Source organism: Phyllostomus hastatus, unplaced genomic scaffold (genome assembly GCF_019186645.2).
Source record: "Phyllostomus hastatus isolate PE091 unplaced genomic scaffold, TTU_PhHast_1.1 phas_scaffold_443, whole genome shotgun sequence".
Lineage (NCBI taxonomy): Eukaryota > Metazoa > Chordata > Mammalia > Chiroptera > Phyllostomidae > Phyllostomus > Phyllostomus hastatus.
Window position 1 is genome coordinate 1,584,667 of NW_025334031.1, and position 24,327 is coordinate 1,608,993.

The 24,327-nt window shown below is 66.7% G+C and overlaps 1 protein-coding gene across 3 annotated transcripts in view; it reads left to right on the plus strand.

Annotated features, from left to right (window-relative positions):
• KCNQ1 (potassium voltage-gated channel subfamily Q member 1) overlaps positions 1-24,327 on the plus strand; it is a 210,838-nt gene that overhangs the window by 164,461 nt on the left and 22,050 nt on the right. For all 3 annotated transcript variants that reach the window (XM_045821117.1, XM_045821120.1, XM_045821119.1), the window contains 2 exons: positions 491-537; positions 1,345-1,406. In XM_045821117.1, the coding sequence (XP_045677073.1) occupies positions 491-537; positions 1,345-1,406 (109 nt within the window). The remainder of the gene's footprint in view (positions 1-490; positions 538-1,344; positions 1,407-24,327) is intronic.

Consider the following 24,327-nt stretch of genomic DNA (forward strand, 5'->3'; position numbering starts at 1 on the left):
GAGGCCCTTGGGGCCAGCGCAGGCTCAGACCAGCAGTGCCTCCACGGTGGGCTAGCCCGGGCCCGAACTCCGTGGGTCGTGGGTGCAGCCGAGAGAAGGCGCTGGTCCTGACCCCACGCTGGGGGCGAGGGCCGCCCTGCCACGCCTCCCACTGGGACACGAAGGCCACCCAGCTCAGGGACCTGGCCTCACCCTGGAAGGCCCCCTGCCCCCCACCTCAGGCCCACCTTCCAGAGTGGGTCCGAGGGGCCTGGCCTGGGGCCATCCGGGGACCCGCCCTGCCCAGGGGGGAAGTCGCACACAGGGAGCTGCCCGACCACGGAGCCCCCCAGCCCCACGGGAAACACAGGCTCTGGGGCCTGGGAGGCAGCGGGCAGGTTGGCGGGTGGCAGCGGAGGGGGGGCAGCCCCGGAGGTGGCTGTCCGGCCCCCCTCCCGGCCGGGCGCCCAGGCCAAGCACAAGCTGACGCCCGTCTCCCCCCCCCTCCCAGGCTGGACCAGTCCATCGGGAAGCCCTCCCTCTTCGTCTCCGTCTCAGGTGGGTGTCCGCCGTGCGGTGCCCTGGGCGTGGCGGCCCTGCAGACCCCCGTCCGGCCTCGCCCCGGAGTCAGAGCGGGCCCCGGGGTCTCCAGAGTGCGGGACAGGCAGCGGAGGCCAGAGACAGGGTCGGGGCCCCCCACCCTGATCGGGCGGCTTCCCACCCCCCTCGCAGATGGATTTTCAGTGGGGGTGAGGACCACGCGGGCCCTCCCGGTGGCCGCCTCTGGGCCACGGAGGGTCTGGAGACGTGACTGGGACCCTGGGAGGGAGACCTGGGGAGGGCGTCTCCCTGTGGGGTGCGCGGCCAGCCGGATCCCCAGGGCCGTCGGCGGCAGGGAGCTGGGTGTCAACTCCATGTGTCCCCTGGACCGGGCTCTGTGTCACACCCAGGAGGACAGGGCGAGGCGGGGTTGCCTCTGCCTCAGCTCGCACAGGGGCCGGGGCAGCGGGGATGGCCGGCACTGGGGGCCCGAGCCAGGCCTGTGCGCCCTGGGGGGCGGGCCGTCCTGGTGGGCACAGAGGGTGTGTGTGGGGGCGGGTTAAGGGTCACAAGCTAGGCAGAGTGCAGCAGGGCCGGAGCTTCTGCGGGCGCCCCTGCCACACCCCACCCCGCTTTGCTGCACCCCCACCGTCCGCACCCCGGTGCTCCCCGCCCGAAGTGCTTGCCACAGAAGCACTTTCGTGAGTTGGTGGGATCCGGGCGGTCTGCCCTCAGCTACCTCAGCCCCACGTCAGCCTCGTCCCCTAGCCCGGCCTCCCCCTCGGCCGACGCGCACTCCTGACCGGGTGGGTCTCTGCCCCGCAGAGAAGAGCAAGGACCGCGGCAGCAACACCATCGGCGCCCGCCTGAACCGCGTGGAGGACAAGGTAGGCGGGGGAGCCCGGGCCGAGCGGGCTGCTCCTGGCGGTCGTCGTCCGGGGGCCCGCACGCCGTGCCCACGGCAGCCGGCCCAGGGCGGGGCGCGCCCCTGTCTGGCAGGACGGGAAGCCCACCCCGGCCGCCTCGCCCGGCCCTGGAGCAGCCCTGGGTTCGGCCTCGCCCCCATCGTCCAGAGACGCCTGTGCCCCTGTACTGCCACCGCCGCTCCGTCCGGGGCTCCGTGCGGCTCTGCCCGCCCACGGCTTCTCGGGACAGACGGGAGCCTGGTGTCCCTGGAGGGGGCCTGGGGGGGGCTGCCGTGCCCCTCCGCAGGTGGGAGCAGCAGCCAGCCGGGGCTCAGAGAACCCGGGCGCAGCCCGCAGGGGCCCGAGGTCCCTGCGGTGAGGCCAGCACTGGCCTCGGGTGCGGGCCCCCTGCCCGCCTCTCTGCGGACTGGAACCACAGAGGCGAGCCCCTCCCGGGGTCCCCGGGCCCTGGGAACTGGGTTTGGGAGCGAAGGCCCCCAGGCTGCAGCCTGCCAGGCCCTGCTCCCGGGACAGTCTGCGGGGTGGACGCTGGGGAGACCGGCCCGCACCGACCACGTCCTCCTGCGCCACCCGCAGAAAGGGGGCCATGCGCCCCGGTCTCAGGGCGGCCAGCAGGGCCCCGCTGTCTGTCCAGCGGCCGATGGGGAGCTGCTGGGCCCAGGGCGGAGGTCACAGTGGGCGGCGGCCAGCTCAGCCGGCCCAGCCCCTCCCCCGAGCTCACTGGTGGCCCCTTTGAGGACAGACCCTGGGAAAGGGCCTCGCCAGGCCCAGAGGGCAGAGTGGCACGTCCCGGGCCCCGTCATCCCACTTATCGCTGCCGCCATCGGGACCATAAACAACCTCTCCGCGACCCTGCTGACTGCGGGAGTCGGGGCAGGAAATCCAGCAGCCGCCCGGCTGCCCACCCCGGCCAGAGCCCCCGTGCCTGCCCACCCCCGCCCGGCGGGCCGGGGGCCGGAAGGGAGCCAGGCCCGGGCGGTGGGAGCGGAGGCTCGGCCCCCGGCTGCTTCCTCACTCAGGGCAGCGAGGCCCTGGGCCCCAACGGAGCCCCAGCCCAGCCGGCTCTCTGGGCCACGGGGCGAGGGGCTGGGACAGGGCCCTGGGGGCGCACGGCCGCTGGTCCCCACTCTCGGGAGCAGGTCATTCTTCGGGTCAGGGGTTACCGGGGAAGACCAAGTTGGCTTGCTCGGGGGCACCTCAGTCTCCCCGCAAGGAGCCCCTTCTCTTGACGTGCGGGCCGGGAGTCCCGTGGGAGAGAAGGGCCCCCTGCGCTGCCTCCTCATCGGGACCCTGCCGGGCAGTGGGGGGGCTCTGCTCCAACTCAGGGTCCCCACCCCCTTCAGGATGCCCCTCTTCCTGGGGCTGCTTGCCCTCCGCCCCCAGCCTGGCCTCTGTCCAGGCTCGCCTCACTCCGGGGGTGGGGGAAGCAGGAATGGCACCCCCCCCAGCCAGACCCCCCTCCCCCGACCTCCCTGCAGACGCCCCCGCCCGTGGCGGTGACGGGAGGGCTGTGACCCACTCTTTGCTCCTGCTTCTAAAGCACCGGTCGCCCCCGTGCTCTTCCCATCACCTCCTCTACGCTGGAAAGGACTCTTGTTTGCCCCGGTAAATCCTCCTTTACAGGAGGAGAAGCCGAGGCTCAGAAAGGTTGGGCCGTGGTCTAAGGTCCCACACAGCTGGTTCGGTGTGAGCGGGTCCCTTGGGGCCGGAGACAGGGGCAGAGCAGAAACCAGAAACACGGGGGTCTGTTGGAAAAGAGGCGGGGGCTGGGCGAGGACACAGGGGTGTCTGCGGGCTCTGGCAGCCCCGGGACCCCGAGATTCCAACCGTTGGCGGGCCCCTGGCCGGGCCCTCCGGCCCCTCCCTGGCCGGGCTGCTCGCGGGGAGGCAGGCGTCCCAGGCCCCCAGAAGGCCGCGCGGGCCTCCCTCCCCACCCCCCGCACATTCTTAGCCGGCCCCCAGGACCTGCCGCGTGTTTACGCTGAGCCCTGTTTATTTTGCAAGCTCAGCTCTGGGGCTGCTCTGGCTGGTATGAGCGGCTCCGTGGGCGGGGCCGGCTTCTTTCTTCTCCGTTTCTGCCGGAAATGTTCTGGCTCAGAGCCGGACACAGGGAAGTCCTGCGTTTCCAGGCCCCGGTTTGGGGGCGGGCGGGCAGGGGCCCCCACCTCCTGGCCCTCCTTCCACCGTCTTCTGGCCAGGAATGTTCTCCAGACCGGGACCACCGCCCCCCACCCCCGAGTGGTGCTGGGCCGCACCCCTTGGACCAGGCAGGCCCCCTGACCCACGACTCCATCCCTCCTTCCATCCACCAGACCCCGGGCCAGACCCCAAGCCACGTAATCTCAACAATTTCCCTGCCTGCCCCCGCCCCCGCCCCCACCCCGGCTCATCCCGCGGGCAGCCCCCAGCCCCCCCCACGCTGGGCTCAGGCCTTATCAGCCCCCTGCTCGGGTAATTTCTCCAGACATCTCCGTGGTGTGCGGCCCCGCCCCGCCCCCCGAATCCTTCACATCGTATATTATTTCTTAAACACCAGTGAAACCCCCTTGCTAATGTTGTCTTTGAAATTTTTGTGTCAATATTTACACGAGATACTGTGCACACACAACAGAATGTTTCTTACACGCGCCTCCTCGGGGTACCAACGGTATGGGAGCCTGGCGGGTTGAGCCGGGAAGGGTCTCCTACCTTTCTGTGTTCTGGAGTATTCCGGACTCCCCCCCCCCACCCCCCATTGTGTGCGGGGCGAAACGGGGCGGTTAAAGCACCGGGGCCGGTGTTTTCTGTGCGGGAAGATCTTCCGTGCTGGGGCCGGGCCCGGGCGCCGGCGGGGTGGCTCCGCGCAGCTCACTGGCGCTGTGACCAGCCAGCCGTGTGTCCCCGGAGTTCGCACACCGCATCTTGCTGTTCACACGTGTTGGCGTTTCAACGTGCGCCTGGTCAGTAGGTGGGCCCCTTCCTCGTGGCCAGGGCGGTTTATTTGGGCCATTACTTGTTTTTCTGTCGGTCAGACTCACCAGGTATTTGCCCAGTTTATTAATATTTTCTTTCTCAAAAGAAACCCTTATCAAGAACATGTTTACTGATTTCAGAGGGAGAGACAGAGAGAGAGAGACAGGGAGGGACATCAGTGCGAGAGACATTGACCAGTTGCCTCCCACACAAGCCCTGATCGGGGTCAAACCGGCAACCCAGGCGTGTGCCCTGACTGGGAATCGAACCCACAACCGTTTGGCGCACAGGACGACACTCCAACCAACTGAGCCACCCAGCCCGCGCCGTTTTATTAATATTTTCAGTGACCCCTGTTGCTTCTATGGAAGGTTTCGTCCCTTCCCTTTGTCTTGTCCCTGCTGTGTATCCGGCCTTGGGATACTGTCGTCCTTTCTCTAACTGCTCAGGTGGGACGACCACTGCTCTGCGGCCTTCCCAGGTGTCGAAGGCGCACACGTGGGGCGCGTCCCCCCGAGCACCACTCAGACCACGCCCCCTCCCGTCTCGATCCCGGGGCATTCGCTTTCCGTGTTTCTAACGCCCATTCTGAGCCCCCGTCTTTGCCGGGAGCTGGTTACCAGGCTGATCTGCGTGGATGAGACGCAGCCGAGGGCTCGCTGGCGTCCCCCGTGCGGTGGGAGGGAGGGGTCCTTGGAGACCACGGCGGTGTGTTTCCCGGCACAGTGCGCGGGCAGTCCGGCTGAAGGCCTCTCCTGTGCTGGGAGGCCGCGCGCGCGCGCCGGCGCGTCCAGAGAAGCAGGCGGACAGTTGGGTGGAACGGGGTCCTCACTGGAACGCTCTGGCCTGCTTGCTCTGTCAAACCCCCAGCTCTCTGGAAAATTCATCTGGTGTCCCTCACATTTCTGTCCGGTTTTGCTGGGCGTGTTTTCGGAGCTGACGGCAACGTGCACGTCGTGTTCGAATTCTGCGTGTTCGCAGCGGGGACCGGTGTCGAGGGTGCGCGGCGCTGCTTCCTCTCCAGTCGCCTCTCCCCCTGGACAATCATCTATTATCGCTGCTATCGCAAATGATTTCCAGGCTTTACTGGGGTGTGACTCACGCCATAAAATTTATGTAATTTACGCCATGAAACTCGCCCAATGTAAGCGGACAACAAATTTCAGTAAAGGGATAGTTTGCAACCTCCGTCAAAACTAAGAGAACATTTTCAGCCCCGCCTGCGCGCAAGGTGCCCCGACCCCCTCCGCAGTCCCGGCCGGCTCCCACCCCCACCCCCACCCCCACCCCCGGCCCGTCGGGGGTCTGGTGGCTCTGCCTTGGCATCCTCGCATTTCTCTGACGCTGGAAATTCGCCTTTTCTGGATGTTTTTCCTGTAAATGGCATCCAACGAGGGGCCGTGTTTGTGTTCGGCTTTTCTCACCCGGGCCGGCGGTCGTGGCGCCCCCACGCGCGTTGCCCTTGCCCGGCTCGCAGAGCCGAATGGCGCTCCGCGGTGCGGGGCCGCGCCGCGCGCCCTGCGGCCCGCTGATGGACGTGCGGCTCGTTCCCAGCTGCGGCCCATTGTGCGCGCCGCCGCCACGAGCCTTTGTCCGCGAGCGTCCGTGCGGACGTCCGTTTTCGTGTCTCCGGGTTCCGTGCCTGCGCATGGGGAGGACGGCCGAGGTGGGGTGTGTGTGTGCGTAACTCGCTAAAAAAAAAAAAACGTCTCCACTGTTCTCCAAGGGCCTGCACCGCCTTGAGTCCCCGCCAGCCGCGCCGCCGACCGGGGGGCCGCTCCCTCCGCCTCCGCGCCAGGGCGGGGGGGCGGCGGCAGCCTGCCTGGTGCCTGGTGTTCCCCTCTCCCGAGTGTGTAAGGGTATCTCATTGTGGGCTCGATTTGCATTTCCCTAATCACTAATGATGTTGAGCAACTTTTCATGTGCTTATTAGCCATTCATAGCCTTCTTTAGTGAAATGTTGATTCAACTCGCTGGCTGATTCTCTAATTAAGCAGTTGGTTCTGTTGTCCCGTTGGAGGGGTTGTTGATGGGCCTGGAGGGAGCCCTTTATCAGATCCATGACTTGCAAATATTCCCTCCCATTCTGGGGCTGTCTTTTCATTTACTTAAATCATGTCTGCCGAGGCACAAAAGTTTTCAGTGTTAATGAAGTCCAATTTATCTTTCCTTGTACGGCTCTGCCTTCCGCGCTGTGTCGAAGGCCCCTGCCTCGCCCGAGGTCACGAATGTTTTCTTCTAGAAGGTTTACGGCTTTAACTCTTACGTTTACTGGGATTGACTTGGAGTTCATTTTGGGGGAGAGTGTGAGGTAAAAATCTAAGTTCTTTTTTTTGTTTGTTTGTTTCTGGCTGATGCGTACCCACAGCCTCCACACCCTCCGTTGCAAAGGCTGTGTGCTCCCCTCCAACATCGTGGCCCCCTTGTCAAAAATTAACCGAGCATAAATATGAGGGTTTATCTCTGAATCCTCAGTGGCGTTTCGTAAGCCTGTCCTTAAGCTCACACCACGCCGGCCTCACCGCTCGCTGCAGGTCCACAGGCAGGGTGCGAGGTGCGGGGGGGCGGTCTCCCCGGTTTCGCTCGTTCCCAGGTGGGCGTGCCCATCCTTCTACAGCCTGTGAATTCTCGTGTGGATTTTAGAATCGCCTTGTCAGTTTCTAAAAACATGGCCTGCAGGGACCTCCGGGAGGATTGGGTTGGATCTGTAGATCCGTTGGGAAGAAATTGAGTTCACCCACACCGAGTCTCCGCACTCACGACCACGGTGCACCCCACTCTGCACGGGCTCCGCCTCGGGTGGGGGGGGGGTCCGACGATGGTGTGTAGTTTTCAAGGTGAAAGTCTTACACATCTTTCACTGGTTGTACTCTTTGGTATTTTATTATCTTTGATGCTATGGTTCGTGGAATTTTTCGTTTTTGAATTGTTTATTACTAGCATATAAAAATACAATTACTTTTTTTAATATCCAGCCTCCAAACTGTGACTTCGCTGTTATCTGTGCTGGTAAATGTCATTGTTATCCATGCCTTAAAATCGTTTACATGGAAGATCTCAGATGTGAGTGAAGACAGTTTTCATGTTGGCCTTCCAACCTGGGTGCCTTTCATTTCTTTCTTTTTTTCCCCCCTAATTCCACTGGCTTGAACTTCCAGTAAAATGTCGACTAGAAGTGGCCGGGGAAACTCTTACAGCGACGAGCACTCACCCGTTCACCAGTGAGCGTGCTGTCAGCTGGAGGGGTTCTAGGGGTTCTCGGTAGTGGGCAGAAAACATCTTCCCCGACTGCAGGCTCTCCTCAGAGTGGACGGCGGGCTTCCTCGACGCCCACCTGCATCTCTGGAGGTGCTCTCGTTTGTGGTCTTGACTCCTCATTCCATGAACCCGGTACAACACGTTAGCACACTGGGCTGAGGTGCATGAGCTCTCCGTGTGCTGCTGAAGAATGCTTGTGTGTCTGCTCGTAAAGGGGGTTGACCTGCAGTTTCCCTGTGGGGGTTTTTCTTTCCAACTTGGGTGTCAGGTTTTTAAAAATTATTTGTAGCCCTATGCCCATCTTAGGTGACTTTTGTAAACACTGTATGGTTGGGTTTTTAATTATTTAATACACTTGCACTCAATGTAATTTCTAACAAATTTGGATTGATTTCTGGCAGCGGCGTGACCCTCCCGCAGGGTCCGTGTCCCATCGTCCTTGCTGTGCTCAGGGCAGTGCTGCCCTCTGGACCTGCGGGGCTCAGGGGGCGGCGGCGTCCTGCCCCCCACCAAGGGTGTGCGCGGGGGCCTCCAGCCAGACGGGGGCCCGCTCGCGGACGCCACCCCTCAGGACAGGCGCGGTGCCGCTCCTTTCCGTCCAGACTCCGCAGGGCCAGGCGCCCCCTCGTCGTCCCTCGCACAGTGAGCGAAGCCCCAGCGCTCCGCAGAGCCCGGCCGGGAGACCCGCCGTCCGAGCAGGCCTGGGCCGGGAGACCTGGCCGCCCCTCGCCCAGGAGGTGATGACAACCAAGCTCAAGTTCACGCAGTTCGCCAACTGCCCTCGGGGCCCCCCTCTGCTCTGTGGGGTTGTCCCGTTCGCGCTGCGTGCCCAGCCTCTGACCCCCACCCCTTGTTCCCTGGCTAGCTCGTCACTGCAGGGGACAGACAGAGGGCTCTGCAGGTGGGACTCGGGGGGCGGCCTGGGTTTCACGGAGGCCGGGCCCCAGGCCCCCGGACTGGTCTGGGACCCTCTGTGTTCCATCTCCCCGGGGACCGGCAGCTGCTGGGCCGCAGAAGCGTCTCGTTCACGGTGGGCCCGTGGGGCTCAGTCATCAGTGGGTATCATGCCTGGACTCCAGGGCTCCGGCTGGGCCGCCGGCCCTCAGCGGGCTGGGCTGCGGAGGACGCCCGTCCACGGGTCCTCTTCCCCTTGGGGGGGAAGGGACCCCCTGCACTAACTAGTGCTGAAACCAGCCGGCCTGCTTCTGCGAGGATCCTCTGGACCGGGGGCCCGCAAACGGTGGCCCATGGACAGACCGTGCCCAACCTGTTGTCACATTTACAATTAAACACACACACACACACACACACACACACACACACAGAAGAACGTGCCGCAGAGGCTGCACGTGGCCCTCCAGCCCCGGGATGCGCACTATCTGGCCCTTTGAGAACGTCCGCTGGCCCCTGGCCTCGGCCAGGGTGTCCCACAGACACGTCACGGCAGCCACAGGTGTGGTTTAAAGTTCTGTAAGAGCCACGTTTCCTAAAAGGGTTAAACGTGCTGTGTGATGATACAGTTGATCTAACCCGGTAGATCGAAACTGCGATCGTTGCGGTATGTAATCCGTACTTTAAAATTCGCTGGGACGCTCGGCACTGGCGACCAGAGCCCGCGGGCTGCACGGCCCGGGGCCGCGGTTCTGGGGAGAGCGGCCGGGTCGGCCGCGGGACGCTGCTACGACCTTTAGTTTACTAAGGAGATGCTCATACCTTACTCGTCCCGAAAACAAAGTTTTCCGACGGCTGAAAGGGGGGCAGGGGCGGGTCTGTATTTGAACGTGAGTTCGTTAGAATCAAATCAAATTACAATCGACGTCTTCGGTCTCCCGAGCCGCATCTCACGTGCTCGGGAGACTCTCGGCTCCTGGACACGGGGCAGCTTCCGCCGGCCACGACCTGGCCAGCAGGGGTGCGTGCGGCCCGGATGAGGCACGGGAGTGCCCGACGCAGGGTGCACAAGGGAAGCTGGGCGGGGGGCGGGGGGCAGCGTCTTATAAACTGACACCCCCCCACACCCCCAGCAGGACTGGTCCTCACCCTCCGGCACCCCCACGCCCCAGAACCTCCCCTGAATTCCCTTCCTTGAGCCCCCCGAGCCCTCGGCCCACGCCTCCCGAGGCCCGTCCCCGTGGAATTCTCATTCTTATACCCACATCTGTCTCCCACCGCCCTCGGTTTCCCCCGAGGGGGCGCTCGGGGGGCCGTGGGAGCAGCAGCAGCAGTGGTGCCGGCGGCATGAGGCTGCATCCCTGGCCCCCCACCCCGCCCCCCGCGCCAGGCCACCGTGACTTGACGGAGCACCCGGCCCGCAGCTCGGGCGGCCGGCAGGAGAAAGTCGGGGGGCCTCGATCGGGCACCTCGGGCCCGCACCCCAGCGTCCCGCCCCTCTGCCCAGCCCCCCACTTTCCCCTGCCCCCCCCAACGCTTCTCTCCCCGCTGGTGAGCTGCTCTTGAGTGACACGCCCGTAAATAGGCGAAGGCGTGGGGCTCTGCCCGATCAAAGGGCTCCCTTCAGAAGCCGTCATTAGCTGCTATTCTGGGAACTGGTTATTTTCAGGTTCGTGTATTTTTTCTTTCCTGAGGAGCCGGCTCAGTGGATGGCGGGGTCCCGAGGTGCTGGCTCTTCAGTCGAACCGCACAAGCCCTGTTTTGTCTAGGGTTTCGAAGATAAACCTATAATGAAAGCGTCGCTTGACGGGAGCGCCGCCTCCCCGTGCCCGGGCGGAGGCGGGCGGGCCTGCCGGGGAGCCCCCGCACCCTGCGAGCGCCCAGGGGGCTGTGGGGGGCCCCCTTGACGGGCTGCCGCCCTGCCGGAGGAGCCTGCGGTCAAGCCCTGAGGGTCTGGGCGGCTCGGGGGCCCCTGGGCCGCTGTGCCTGACGTGGTCGCGGCCACAGTAGCCCCCAAAGGCCCAGCCCGGAGCCCGGCTCAGGGGGCGTCCTCCCGCCGCCGGCCCAGCTCTGGCCAGCAGCACCGTGGGAAGACGCCCGCCCTCGCTGGCGACCGGGGGGATGCACACTGATGCCCGAGTGTGAGAAAGCTGTCCCACCCCGTGCCGGCGCAGATACGGGGACACGGCCACTCATACACGTCGCTGGTGGGAACGTGCGTGGCTGCGGCCACAGAGCTTCCGGAGAGGAGTCCGGCCACATCCGTGTGTTACCATTAACAACACGCGTGCCTGGACGCGCGCTCCCTCTCGGGAGCACCCCCGAGACTTCAGAGCCCCTCTCCTGCCCCTGGCCGAGTGACCTTGTGACCTTCACCTCTCTCCCCAGCTCCAAGGGCCCTTCTTCCGCCCGTCACTCGTCTCCTGAGCCCACGCGGCCCAGCTGGCTCACACCCGCCACCTCCGCAACTTTCTAAATACACTTTCTAAGTTGGGGGAGAAAAAGATACTTGTACCCTTTGACCTAGCCTCTCCACCTCCAGGAAGCGGAGCTGGGGGTCAGGGCCTTACACGGGAGGACGGGAGGGTGTCCGTCTGTCCGTCCCCCTCTGGCCGGGAAGGGCCTCAGAAGGGAGCATGGGTGCACCCCACCCCGGTGTGGGGCCTCGGGCAGCCGGAGGGTGGTCGCTGCTCTGGGGGCAACTCTGCTGAGCTGCTCAGCAACAAACCTGAGATGCGGAGGGCCCCAGGTTTCCGAAAACCACACCCGCACCCCCTGCCCAGGTCCCGGGCCCTGCCTGCGTCAGCTGGGGTCCCAGCAGGACCCGGCCTCTGTCTCGCCAGCTTCCCTCTGAGGTCCCTCCCCGGGCTGTGGGCTCCCCCAGCACCCAACGCCCCCCCAGGTCTTGGTCACTGGTCTGAGCCTCCTTCCCCCGAGGCCCTCTCTGGGCCGAGACGGGGGCACTGGCGTTTGGAAGGAGGCCCACTCCTAGCCTTCTAGACCAGCCAGGCTCTGAACTTCTGCAGCCCAGAAACAATGCGCACATCCCTCCTGCCCACCCCATTGGTGAGAACGAGTCACGTGGCCCCACCCAGAGGAGTCTGGGGGATGTAGTCCCGGCAGGACCGCCATTTTCCAGCAACCTGATGGGGAGGTGTGATAGGATGTCTGTCTGTCCACCCACGTGCTTCCAGAGGCCGAGGCCTGGCCACCTGACTGTGAGGTGGCCTCCGCTGCCACCCTGTTCTTGCCCACCCGTAACTCGCCTCTGTGGCCCTTTCCAAGATCCCACGTCAGTGGCCGGCCACTGGGGGGCTGAGCGTGGCCCCGCAGGCGCCCTAGAACAGCAGCCCAGCACCCAAGGGACCCATGTGCTTATGGTTCTGAGAGTCAGGGACGCGGGGGCTCCCAGGGGGAGAGGCCTGGGAGGACACCCATGTCTGGCCGTCTGGCCCAGCTCGGGCTGGCACCCCGTGGTCCGGCCAGAGGGGGAGCGGGGTTCTCCGTCTGCGGGGCTGGGCCGCCTCCGCAGGGCGCCGCTCACCGAGGTCAGAGACGTGGGCGACCGGCCACAGCGGGGGGGTGGGGGAGGGGTCTCAGGGCGGCCCAAAGGCAGGCACGTCCCAGTCACCTCTGCGCGTCTCAGTTCTGCGAGGGACTGTGAAACCACGTTCCCGCCTGCTTCGGGGACTCGGCTTCCCCATCCCTGAACGGAGGGCATCGGTCAGGTGGCCTCGGAGGGACCTGCAGGCAGTCTGGACCCTTCCATCCACCGAGGGGACACCCTCGGGCCCCTGTGCTGTCTGGAGGTTTCGCTGCCAAGAGGCCACGGTTGTGGGAGGCAGGTCGGAGCTGAGGCTGGCCGGAGCCGAAACCCGGAGCTGGCCTGGGGACAGCGTGCCCGGCGGGGCCTCCTGATGTGCCTGCTGGAGGCAGGGAGGCTGGTCTCAGAGCTCACCCCTTCCTGGCGCCCGGCCAGCCGCCCGTGGACCACCCCCCAACCCCCAGTGGCGGCAGCACCCAACTCGGGCCTCCCGGCAAAAAATGCCGGTGCCGAAGCTCTGCCCCGGCCCGGCCAGGCCTCCCGCATCCAGCCTCAGTTTCCCCAGATGCGCCCCGGCCTCCTGCGTTTCACGTCCTCGCCAGCCACGCCCCACCCGCCCCACCCCCGCCCTCCTGGGAGGGTTTTCTTTCCCTCTGCACCCCCGCCCCCTCTCCTGGGCGTTCCTCTCCCAGTCGGTCTGGGTGACGGTCCCCACAACGAGGCCTCTCCTGAATGACTCTATTTATAGGCCAGAAAGGAAGCTTACATTTTTTAAAATTGAGCTCAAAGTCCGTGTCCGCGTCTGTGGGAGGACCGCGAGCGCGGCTGGCCGGGCGGGCACTGGCGGCGTGCGTCCTGGCGCGGGTGCGCGCACGCGGCGCCCCTCGGGGACGCGCGGCCTCGGGGGCGGGGGGCGGGCGCGTCCGGGGGCCTGCCCAGCGCGGCCCCGGCCTGGTTCTTGCGGCAAAGCCTGCCCGGCTGCCTTGGCCAACCTCAGAAAAACATGTATTTTGATCAAAATGCGCCCTTTTTTAAACTTGTCACCCTGCGGGTCAGGGCACAGCCTGCCCCTGGCCAGCGCTGCTGCATATTAAGCAGTGGCTTGATCGCCACCAAAAATAGACGTCCCGGCCCGGAGGCAGGGCCGAGGGAGGGGACCCGCTGGAAGGGGCAGCCGGCCCGGGCCCGGCCGTGGGACTCGGAGCACTGCAGGCCCTGCAGGAGGCAGCGGGGACCCTGGGCCACCTCCCCCGCCCAGGGTCCGCAGGGCTGGGCTGGGGGCACCCAGGGGCGGGCACCGGGCGGCAGCCAGGGTGGCCTTGGGGGATGGGGCGGGAGTGCAGCCCTCGCCCGCCGGTGCGGGGCCGCAGGTGGACGCCAGCAGGTCCGCGGCCGCAAAGCCGCACCGGGCGAGGCGGGCGGCCTGCTCCCCGCAAGGGGCCGGTCCGCAGCCCCGGCCTTGGCCCCGGGGCGCCGCGTCCCCAAGATGGCCGCCGCCGGGAGCTGGACGCGACCCACCGGCCGCGCGGCTGCTGTTTATTCTGCCGAGCGGCCGGCCCGTCGTTGCCCAGGTTCCGAGCGCTCCAGAGGCAGATGGAAATTTTTGTGGATTAAACCCGGGGCCGAGGCGCGCTGGGCTGTTTGGGTTGGCAGCGTGTTCCCTCCCCACCCCGTTCCTCATCCGCTGCTCCCCGCCCAGTCACCACCGGGGGCCCCCATTCATGCCTCCGCGCGGGTCCCCTCCTCCACCGCGGCGCTCGGCCTGCAGGAGGCGGCTCGAACCCCTCCCCAGGGCTGGAAGAGGCTGCAGGAGGAGGGGGGGCTGACTGGCAAGGCCTGTGCCACAAACGGGGGCCCCCTCTGATCCCCAGATCCTCGTCTGTGAGGGGGGGCCGGCAGGAGGACCAGGCCAGCAGCGTGCGGGGGTGTGCCCGTGGGCCTGACCCCCAGGGAAATGGCCGGAGTGGAGGCTCCATCACAGGCACCCCCCACCCCCCCCCACCCTGCAGGAAGGCGAGAAGGGCCCAGGGCAGAATGAGGGGCAAGGCCTCCCACCACGCTCCCTCTGCATCCAGGCAGGATGGGGGGCCCCAGAAAGGAGGCTGGGGGGTGTGCCGGCCTGCAGAAAGGATTTCGGGGAGCAAGGGGGCGAGGCAGGTGGGTGTCCGGGAGCAGGTTCTGGGCAGAGACACAGCAAGTGCGAAGGCGCTGGGGTAGGACCCCCCGATTGTCTGGGCAGCCGCCGGGCAGTGGCGTGGCCAGAGGCCCGGATGAAGGGGGAGCCCGGGGGGTAGGAGTGGCCAGGCCCCTGGCCCTGGGAGACACCGGAGGGACTGAGAGGTCACTGGGAGCAGGGTGGGGCTGAGGAGGGCCAAGCCCCGCCCCCGTCTGTGGTAGCTGCCTCGATCAGGCACGTGGAGAATAGACCCAAGAGTGATGAGCAGGGCTTCGGTGGGCCCCGCCCCCGCCCCGCCCCACCCACCCTTCCTTCCCCGCTCCCTGTCCAGCGCTGCCCTGTCCGGGGTGCAGGCTGGGCGCCCACGCAGCCCCCTCTGCTCCCTGCAGGCCAGGAGCTGCAGACCAGAGCTCTCATATAAAGAGCCATCTGTATGGGCAGTGAGGTGGCCGGCCGGCCTGCCACCACACAGGGCCCCACCCAGGTCCCCCTGCAGCCATGCAGGACACGCCCACCCCCTCCCAGTCCGACCACCAGTGGGGGCGCCTCAGGGTGATGTAAGGCCTTGCGCCCAAGGCGCCACCGTCCGGAAGCCCCCTGTTACCCGGTCACTCCTGTCCCCCCAGAACGGGAGCCACACTCAAAGCTGGGATGTGACGAGACCGGGGCAGGGCCACACCGCAGCACAGGGGACCTGCCTCGCAGGCGCCCTTGGCAAACTCACCGGGTCTCGGTTCCGAGGGTTCCTGACTCAGCCTTTGACAAGAAGGGCCGCATCCCGTGACCAGGGTGGCATTACGCACCTAGGGTGCCGTGAGGGTGTCCCCTCACCCTGTGCCTTCCCGGACTCATGGGTGTCCTGCACAATGGGGCCCTTCTGGCCAGGACAGAGGGAGCAGGAGTTTGACAGCGCAGGGCTGGTGGCAGCTGCTGGCAGACCATCCCCACGGGGCCACCATGGGGTGCTGCTCCCGTGTCCTCTGGGCTGTCTCCAGCCCCCTGGGATTCTCGAGGACTCCTCCCACTGCTCTGACGGCCTGGCATGGGGAGGGCCAGCGGCTTGTCGGCCCCAGCCCCTGCTGCCCCCAAGCCAGCCAGCCAGGGACAGGCCACAACGGGCCGGCAGGTCACACTGGCTTCGAATGAGCCCCCTCCTCCTGTGTCCCCCACTGGGCAGGCGGGCATCCGGGAGTGCTGGCGGGAAGGAGGCCGGGCCCGTGCCGGGGACCACTTCCCCTGGCTTTCCTTAGACCCCGGCCCAGGTGCCACCAGGCTCCCGCCTCCGGGTCCCCAAAGGCACCCAACAGCACCCCTGGCCGTGTCCTCCCCACATGTGCTGCCCCCTCCCCGGGGCCCGAGGGTGCTGTCCCCATGAGCCTCCAACCGCCCTGTATGTGTTGAAGGTGCTTTCTCTGGGTGGCAGGGCCCACGTGGCCGTCACAGCGTGGCCCAGCGCCCCATCGGGCACGTGGCACTTCCCACGCCCCGAGCCCCTGCCCGCGCTGCGCCCTCCCGGGAGCCTCTGAACACACAGCGTGTGCCAGGGGGCAGGCGGGGGCTCCGGGCGCCCGAGGGGGCTGGAGAGTCTGTCCCGACTGTGTCCGTCTTTCTGTCGCCATCAGCGGGGGTCTCGGAGAAGGTTCCTCCGTCCCACCTACAGGCCCGGCTGACCGCCCACACCGTGGGGACAGCCCAGGCCCCAGCTCACCCGCCCGGTCACCCGGCCCGGCCCCACCACAGCCTGCTCAGCACACCCGCCGCTCCCCGGGGCCCCCTCGCCAGCCAGGGTCACCCTAAAAATAGCCGTGGAGAGTTCGCCGCCGCAGCGGGACCTCGTGCACGAACTCATTAGAAACAGCCAACGGTGCTGGGTTCCCCGGGAAAAAAAATGCGCCCACTCCACTTCCTCATTAACATAATTGCAAACAGGACGAATCTTTCCTGATTTCGTGTAAACAACAGCTTGAAATCGTTTATAATCCTTGCAGGTATCAAATTAAGTTCTTACTTATGGTCTGGAAATTAATTACCCTTACAGCGAGACAAATGTGAAAACTGTGTATTTTTGACAAGAAAATTAAGCAGCTATTGGGGAAAATGTAACTTAATCGTCACAGAGAACATTGTTTATAAATTGGTCGCGTTGTTTGAACTCCCGCCTCCGCGGCCCGGGGCCCAGTTGGTCCATGTGAACGTTTGCCTGACTCGGGGCTGGTTCGGGTTGGTTATTGGGGTAACATCAGGGGAAGGGGCCAGCGGGGCCGAGAACAGGGCTGGGAGGAGGGGCGGAGGGGCGCCCCCATGCAGGATGGTGACGGAGCAGGGGCACGAGACCTGGACCTCAGATCTGGGCCGCTCCTCCCTGACCCATGACCCCGAATTGGGACCTGGGCAGAGGGAGGACCCAGCGGGAGAGCCCCGGGCGGAGGGGACAGCCAGCCCCAAGGCCCTGGGGCAGGAAGGGGTCTGCAGCGCAAGGAGGCCGGTGGGCCTGCAGTGCGGCGAGCGAGAGACCCGTGGGGACCGGTGGGGACTGGGCCGCCAGGGCGGTGGTTCTGGGTGGCGGTCCACGGTGGGCGCGGAGGTCACTCCCAGGCGCGTGCGGGCGAGCCCACGTGTGAACGTGGCGGGGCGTGCTCTCACGGGTAGGGCACCCGTAGGTATCCGGGCTGAGCTGGAGCCCTGTGGCGTTCTCACCGCCGTCCGGCCCTGGCAGAGCCTCCCGCTCCGGCTCCCGCTCCCCCGGTGCTGGGCCTCAGGCTCCAGGAGCCGAATCTCCGGGTCCGTGGCAAGAACATTTGCTTCCGAGACGTTCTCCGTGGTCAGACCTGTACAGAGCGGACGGGTCACAGGAGATGGTCAAGCAGAGGCCAGCTGACCCCTTCCTTGGCAGGCTGCGCGGAGGGCTCCAGGGGCCGCCGGTCACCTCTACACCTGCCATTCGGAGCTGTAGGCGCCCCTGCGCCCCTGCTTCTGGCAGCACCTGGACACGCCCAGTAGTGGCCCCTGGGGAGGCGGTTTCCAGTGCGGAAAGACCCCGCATCTAAGACAGAAGCACGGCGGGGGAGGGCGGGGGGCAAGCCCCCGGAGGACGGTTCACAGGAGAAAAACCACCAAGTCGGAAAAGGATCCTCGCTCCTTCCGTCCTCAGAGCCCCGTCGGTCTAATCCGGCCCTCGGCCTGTTTGTGTAAATAAAGCTTTATCAGAACACAGTCACGTCCACTCGGTTGCAGTCTGTCTCTTGCTGCGCTCACCCTGCAAAGGCCGAGGCCCACGGTGGCCCCAGAGACCGCATGGCCCTCGGTGCCAGAAGTACGGACCGCGTGGCCCTTCACGGAAACGTCTGCAGACCCTCACTCTGAGAGTGTAAGCGGAGAGACGCACCACCAGCTGGCACCCGGGGGCGTGGCGGCGGCCCTGGCTGGCGGCGCCCAGGCGGAGCGGGTCCCTGCGCCGGCCAGCCTGCCCGCCCTTCCGGAAAGTGCCCCACTGAGCTGTGTAGAGAGAATTAGAAACCGTCCCTCCTCCTGTGACCCCACGACCCCCCTTCCAGGAACCGGTCTCTGAAGACAACTCGGACGTGCCCGGAGAGCGGTTCACGGGCACGTTAATCACAGCACTGTTTACGGCAGCGGGGGACCGGGAACAGAGCGCACGGCCAGCGTGGGCGGGGCGCAGGGCGCTGGTCCTCCCCGGAGTGATACCCGCCGTGCAAGGGGACTCCCTGGGCGCTGCGGGGTCCGGCAGTGAGTGCACCGCGGCGTCACCGCCGTCCGGCTCGCTCTGCGGTGGACTTAGAGGTGCATCTTGGAAGAGGTTTCCCTGTGTTTTCCAAAACTGTCTGTCGTGAGTGGATCTTGATTTCAGAACTGGGGGAGTAAATAATGAGTGGGGAGGGAGGGGGACTTTGAGGCCCCCCCCCACTCCAGAAGGACGCTGACACATCTGGCCTCGTCCCCACGTGGACCGCCCACTGCTCTGTCCAAGCCGTCCGCAGCCACGTGGGGCCACGGCGCGTGGCCAGGCCTGGCCGCCTCATCCCGGAGGGGCACGTGGCCCACCCTGGGCTGTGAGGACCGGGACCCCCCTGTCCCTCGCCCAGGCTCTGCTGAGTGGCCCCACGCCGGGCAGCCTGCCCCCTCTGCCCGCTGAGCAGTGAGCAGTGCCTGGTTTCATGAGCCCTTAGGGTCCCCGGGCTTTCTGGGGGGACCGCAGCCCGCTGGCTGGGACGGGCGGGACCCTCCGATCCCACGGTGCCCCCAGGCCCAGCCTGCACTGACAGCCTCCTCCCTGGCCACCCAGCACCCCCGCTGTTCCTCTGCGGGCACCATCAGACTGCGGCCCCGGGTACATCCGGGCTCGAGGGCACCCTCCGAGGGGTCCCCCTAGGTCAGGTCAGGGTCTGTCTGCAGGCAGGACCTTCCTCCACACCCCTCTCCTGTGCCTGAGAGGCCGAGGCCACCCCCTGCCCCGAAACAGGGTCGGAGCCCGAGCGGCCCCTCTGGGCAGTGCACCAGCCTGCCTTTCGGAGACAAGCAGCCGGCCCCAGAGCGGAGGGGCCGTGCCCTCGGCGGCGGTGGCCGGGTGGGGGTGGCGTGGCTGAGCCCGGGGGAGGCCCTCCCTGCAGCCCCCAGGCGCCGCCCCGCCCCGCAGCCCCCTGGGGGGGAGGGCCCGGGGAGTCTCGGCTCTCTCCAAAGGCGCCAACATTTCCTCGTCGCGGAGCGGAGTCAGCAGGACAATTGAGGGGCCAGTTTTCAAATTGCTGCTTTAACCCGTTTGGAAGTCTGCTAATTACTCTCTCGAGGGAAGAAATGCAGGTTCATTATTATAATGAGCTTTGGGCAAAATGTCTCATCGAGCCTGACAAGCCACAGTGGCTCCTCGAGAGCCGCCTCGCTCTCAAGGCCCCCCCCCGCCCGCCCGCCCGCCGCAGAGCTCATTGGCGGGGTCTTCGCGTCCCTGCGCCGTGTGTGTGTGCCCCAGCCATCCCTCCGTGCAGAGCCCCCCTTTGATGTGCAGGACCAGATAAGGAGGCGCGGGGACGAGGGAGCGGGCGGAGAGGGGGCTGAGCCGTGCCGCACGGCCCCCCGCCGGCCCGCCCGCCCGCCCGGGCCCCCGGCCAAGGCGCTGTGTCATGAGGTAACCGCACAAACAGTCCTGCCTGAAAAAATATGCTTTTGTTTCACTAATAAATCTCTCGTTGGAACGCTCCCCGCGGGCTCTCGGCTCTCCTCCGCCACGCCGCCCGGCCGGGCCTCCCGCCCGAAGCGCGCTGGGACCCGCCAGAGACGTGCGGCGGGCCGGGGGGCGCGGCGCGGAGGACAAGGGCACGGCAGGCAGAGGGGCCGCCCGGCCGGGGGCCTCCCCCTCCGGCGCCACTTCCACCCCCGGCCTCCCCCCCCCCCACATGCGCTCTCCAGCTCCCCTCCCTCACTTCCTCCCCACGCTGGCCTCGGCGACCTCTCTCTGCCCCCATCCCGCCATCCCGGTCTCAGCCCGGGGTGGGGGGCGCCCAGCTTGGGGTGGGGGGCAGACCAGGATGGTCTTCTGTGCCCCCCTGGCAGCCTCCCCTCATGGCCTCACTGGGCTCCAGCCTTGGGCAGCCCCTTGCTGTCCAAGGCCAGGGGTGGGGGGGACAGTGGCCCTGGAGTTTGGCGCATAGGAGGTAACTCAGCCTGGCCCGCCCAGGGCCCTGCTCTGTGGGGATGGGGCCAGCCCGGCTCCTGAGCTGTCTCAGCCAGGATTGGGGGTCACGAAAGACACCCTGTCCGCCCCAGGCAATGCTGGGGGCCAATGCTGAGAGGGGTACAGGGCCCGGTGGGCCCCTCATGGTGGTGGGTAGCTGGTGCAGCACCCCTGGGCCTGGCTCCCACCCCCGCTAGTCCCCCTCCTTGACCCTCAGCTGCAGCCTCTCTGACGGGCCGCCTGGCTGCCACCCACTGTCCCCCTCCGCGCCCACGAGTCTTCCCGTCCCCCACTGGCACCCGTGCTGCGGGCCATGTGGCCCCTGGAGCCCTCCCCCCATCACCTGGCAGCAGCCCCCTCCTGGCTGGCCCCCCACCCCTGCAGCCCCTAGGGTCTGGCAGCGGTGGGGGGTGAGAGCAGAGAGCTGAGTCTGGGCCCTCGCCTGCCCACCTCCCAGCTGTGCGGCCCCGGGCATCCCGCTGGCCTCTCTGAGCCCCGGCGAGGGAGACAGGGCCGCCTGCTCCTGCCCACGGCCCGGCCTACCTGGAGCCCTGGCTGCCGAGCGCCTGGCCGGGCGCCCGGCACGTGGCAAGGTGGAAGTTCCTGCTTCCCACCCCCCCCCACGGGCACCGCCGCGGGCACCGATGGGGGTTCGCCTTCCCCGCCCCCGGCCGAGCGCCAGACCGAGGCCGGACGCCGTCCGCCTGGGCCGTCGGGAGGGAGCCCTGTGGGCTGCAGCTGAAAGCGCGGCCCCCGGGCTGACCCGGCACCCGCCCCCACGGCACCCGCCCGCAGCGCCCCTGCCGTGTCCCAGACCATGGACCAGGCTGGAGGTGCCGCCGGACGGGACGGCACTCCTGGCGTTAAGGAGCTGCCCCCAGTCAAAAATAGACCCCGTAATTACAGACCTGGGTAATTACCGTGCAGGAACAGAGCAGGGCCCTGTGACGGAGGGAGCGGGGGTCCGGGGAGAGCTCCGGGGGAGGGGCGTCTGAAAATAGCGCGGGGAGCTGCTATTAATAGGCCCGGGGCAGAGCTCCCCGGGGAGAGGGCGGAAAGAGGCCCCGAGTCTCTCCCCAGACAACTGCCGTTCACGATTTTCCACGGAAGTGTTTGGGTAGCTTCTCAGACAATGTAGTTCCCGTGGAACTTCTAGAAAATTCAAACAGTTACAGAAAGGCCAGAAAAGAGGAAACCTCCAGAACGTCCCTTTTCCTCCCTGAGGTTATCCCTTGTTTGGCGTCCCAGAAACACCCGTCATTCCGGGCACGGCCGTGCCCAAGGCCTCGGGAAGCGCGGGTGGGCGGGCGGGTGTCTGTGGGGCGGTGCGTGGGGCAGTGCGTCGGGCTGTGGGAGGGTCCGTCAGTCAGTCGACAGATGATGATGGGTAGGTCGGTGGGCGGGTGGGCAGATGACGGACAGGTGGGTGGACGGACAGAGAGACACAGCCCCGGACACTAGCGTGCATCTGGTGCCACGACTTTCGCTTTATTCATTTTTCTTCACAAAGGGAAAAAGAAACAAGCGTTGAATTCGGATAACACTTTTTTTGCCCGAGGCGGGGCGTGTTTCTCCTGTGACTCGGGTTACGGGGCACCCGTGGGAGGCCGGGGTCCTCGTGGGCTTGCGGTCCTCCTCCTGCAGGGTGACGTGGTCTCGGACCCGACTGCCAGCTCGCCGCCCCCTCCCTGTCCCCAGCACGCGTCAGGCGTGAGGCTGTGGCTGTCACGACCTCGGTCCCGCTCACGCCCCTTTGGGTGCTGCTCCGAGGCCCCGCCTCCCGTGGGCGGTGCATCTTGGTCCCGGACGCAGGCGGAGTTGGGGGCACACACGGCCCCTTCACGCCCATGCCCCTTCCTCGGTCCTCTGTTCCGATCTTGACTTACCTCCTCATTGGTTGGGCTTCCTCCTCAAGCAAACGATTCTACAAGGCCCCTCCATTCCTGCCTGCTTCCCCGTATGCGTTCACGGTCCCCTGCAGGTGCCCGGGGCAGGGCTGCTGCCCCCACCTCCCGGGCGGCCCCGTGTCCCGGCCACACTCCCCCGCCGGCCTCCCTGTGCCCGCTCCCCGCTCCCCGCTCCCATCGGGATTTCCCCCCAAGGCCTCCTCGTTCCGGGACTTCCCGCGGTGACTGCCCAAGGTGGGTTCCCCCGCGCTCGGGGCCTGCGTGTCCTTCGTCGTTTCTTTCGCTCCAGCACTCAGGGGACGTCGCAACAAGAAACGTGGGGAGGGCGAGTGTTCTGAGTCCTCACGCGTGTTCGACCATCGTGCCCTCCTGACAGTTCAGCTGGGTATAGAACCTCAGGCTGACGATGACTTTCCTTCAGAACCTCCAAGACGTTGCCCCTGGCCTCCTCCTCCCAGCGCCGGCCTCGTCCGCAAGCCTTCCCGGCCGGTCTTCCCTTCTTTTCTTTTCGTGGAAGATTCCAGCGTGTGCATCCCGCCCCGGGGGGGGGGTGCGATTTCTCGGGGACGTCCCTTTGTGGGTGACGGTCCGTCGATTGTGCCGGGCGCGTGGTGGGCCCCCCGCGGAGCCTGCAGACCCTGAGCTCCGGCGCGTTCTCCGGGTTGTCCCTGGCCATACCCTTCCGGCCGTTTCCTCTTTCGTGTCTCCCCCTGGGGTTCCTTCGGAGCAGGTGGAAGGCGTTTTGTCACGAAACGTCAAGGTCTCTTCGCTTTCCTCTTTCAGTTTGGAGGGCTCTGTCCTCAGCTTGCCTCTCCAGGGTTCCGGAAGGTTCACAAGTGACCCCGCCGGGAGCATCCTGCAGCGTCTTCCCGTGCCCTGAGACCGCCCTGGCTCTGGGCCCTTCCTGCGTCTGGTGGCACCCCGGGGCGGGGGGGGCCCTGCTCACCCAGCAACACGTCTGTCTGTCTGTCTGTCTGCGGCCCTGCCCGGCTCCTCCCCTCCCCCTTCCCATTGGTCGGTCGGCTGGGCCTCTCCCTCCGGTTCCGAGCGTTTTCAAGCGTTTTCCACGTTTTCCGCGGTCGTTCCCTCAGGTGGCTGCAGGTCTGCCGGGGTCGGGTGGGGTCAGACGAGCTAGGTGCCGTCAGTCAGGGTCTCTCGTCCCTCTGGGCCAGTGGGCAGGCCGGGGTGCAGTGACCTGGCCTCCGTCCCCCGGGGCCCAGAGTCGCCCCACTCGCTCTGGGGCTGTTGAGGCGAGACTTGCGCCCACGGGCCCCAACTTCGTGCTTCCTGGCCCTTCCAGCCTGAGTCCTGCTGGCTGGCTCGCTCCGCCGGGTGTGGGGGGCAGGCCTGTTCGGGGCGGGGCGGGGGGGGAGCCCGCTTCTGTCTGGGCGGTGAGTGACTTCCAGGACCGGAGGTGGAGGGGCCGGTGCCCCCGAGGGCGGTGAGAATTCTTCTCTGGGGTTCACCGGCCAGAGGGGGTAGGAGGCCCACCGGGGGACCCAGGGGATGACCCGGTCGGGACCAGCTTCCCCGGGATGGCAGCCTGAGGCTGGGGGACCCCCACCAGCCGGGACACGGACCCCACCGCAGAAGCAGCCTCGTGTCCTGGGGGCAGCGTGGGGGCTCCCGAGCCGGGAAGCCAGCCCCAAGCCGCAGGGCCACCTAAAACGTGTGACGGCTTTAGTGGGAGTATATCCCAAATAGTCCGTGTGACTTATATATACGGTGCAGACGTCACCGTTTACCTGAAATCCACACTCGCTGGCTCTCCACAGGCCGCCGGGCACTCCCGCCCGGGAGGCCCCAAACCGCCCCGAGCTGGTCCCCACTCCCGGGTGTAGGCCCCGCCGCCTGGGACGAGTCCCTCGAGAGTGTGAACCCCCTCCGGTGACCTGGGACTGGGGGAGCGTCCCTGCACCCAGCCCCCCACCCCAGCCGCCCTCACTGCTTGCACCGCTGGGTGCCCCCATGTGACCAGTGCCACCACCCAATCAGCAGGGACAGGCCCTGCTTGCTCCTGGGGTCGGGCCTGGGCGAGCCGAGACCCCCACCCACGCAGGGGGTCCCGGGTCCCTGAGCACAGAGGCCGGGGGGTGGCACTGGGCGGCCGTATCCCGGGCCGCAGCGATGGACCCGCTGCCATCTGCGTCACCCGGTGCTGCTTGCGGCGTCCGGCCCATGGCTCGGCTGCGGCCGGGGCGGGAGGCGAGGCACAGTGCCCCCCCTGCCCCCCGGCAGGGAGCTCCTTGTCTGGTGGGCAGCCTGGCTCAGGGCAGGGGCCTGGTGGTGTCCCAAGGGCGGAGCGACTCCTGGCGGGAGGAAGCCACTTGCGTGGTGGGTGCCCGGGAAGGCCCACCTGGAGGAGGCAGCCCTGGGGCCAGCCAGGTGAGCGAGGCGCCCCTGGGCATGGCGGGGGGACAAGTGATGGGGAGATGGGTCTGACTCCCAGCCTCGCCCTCCGCAGGCCC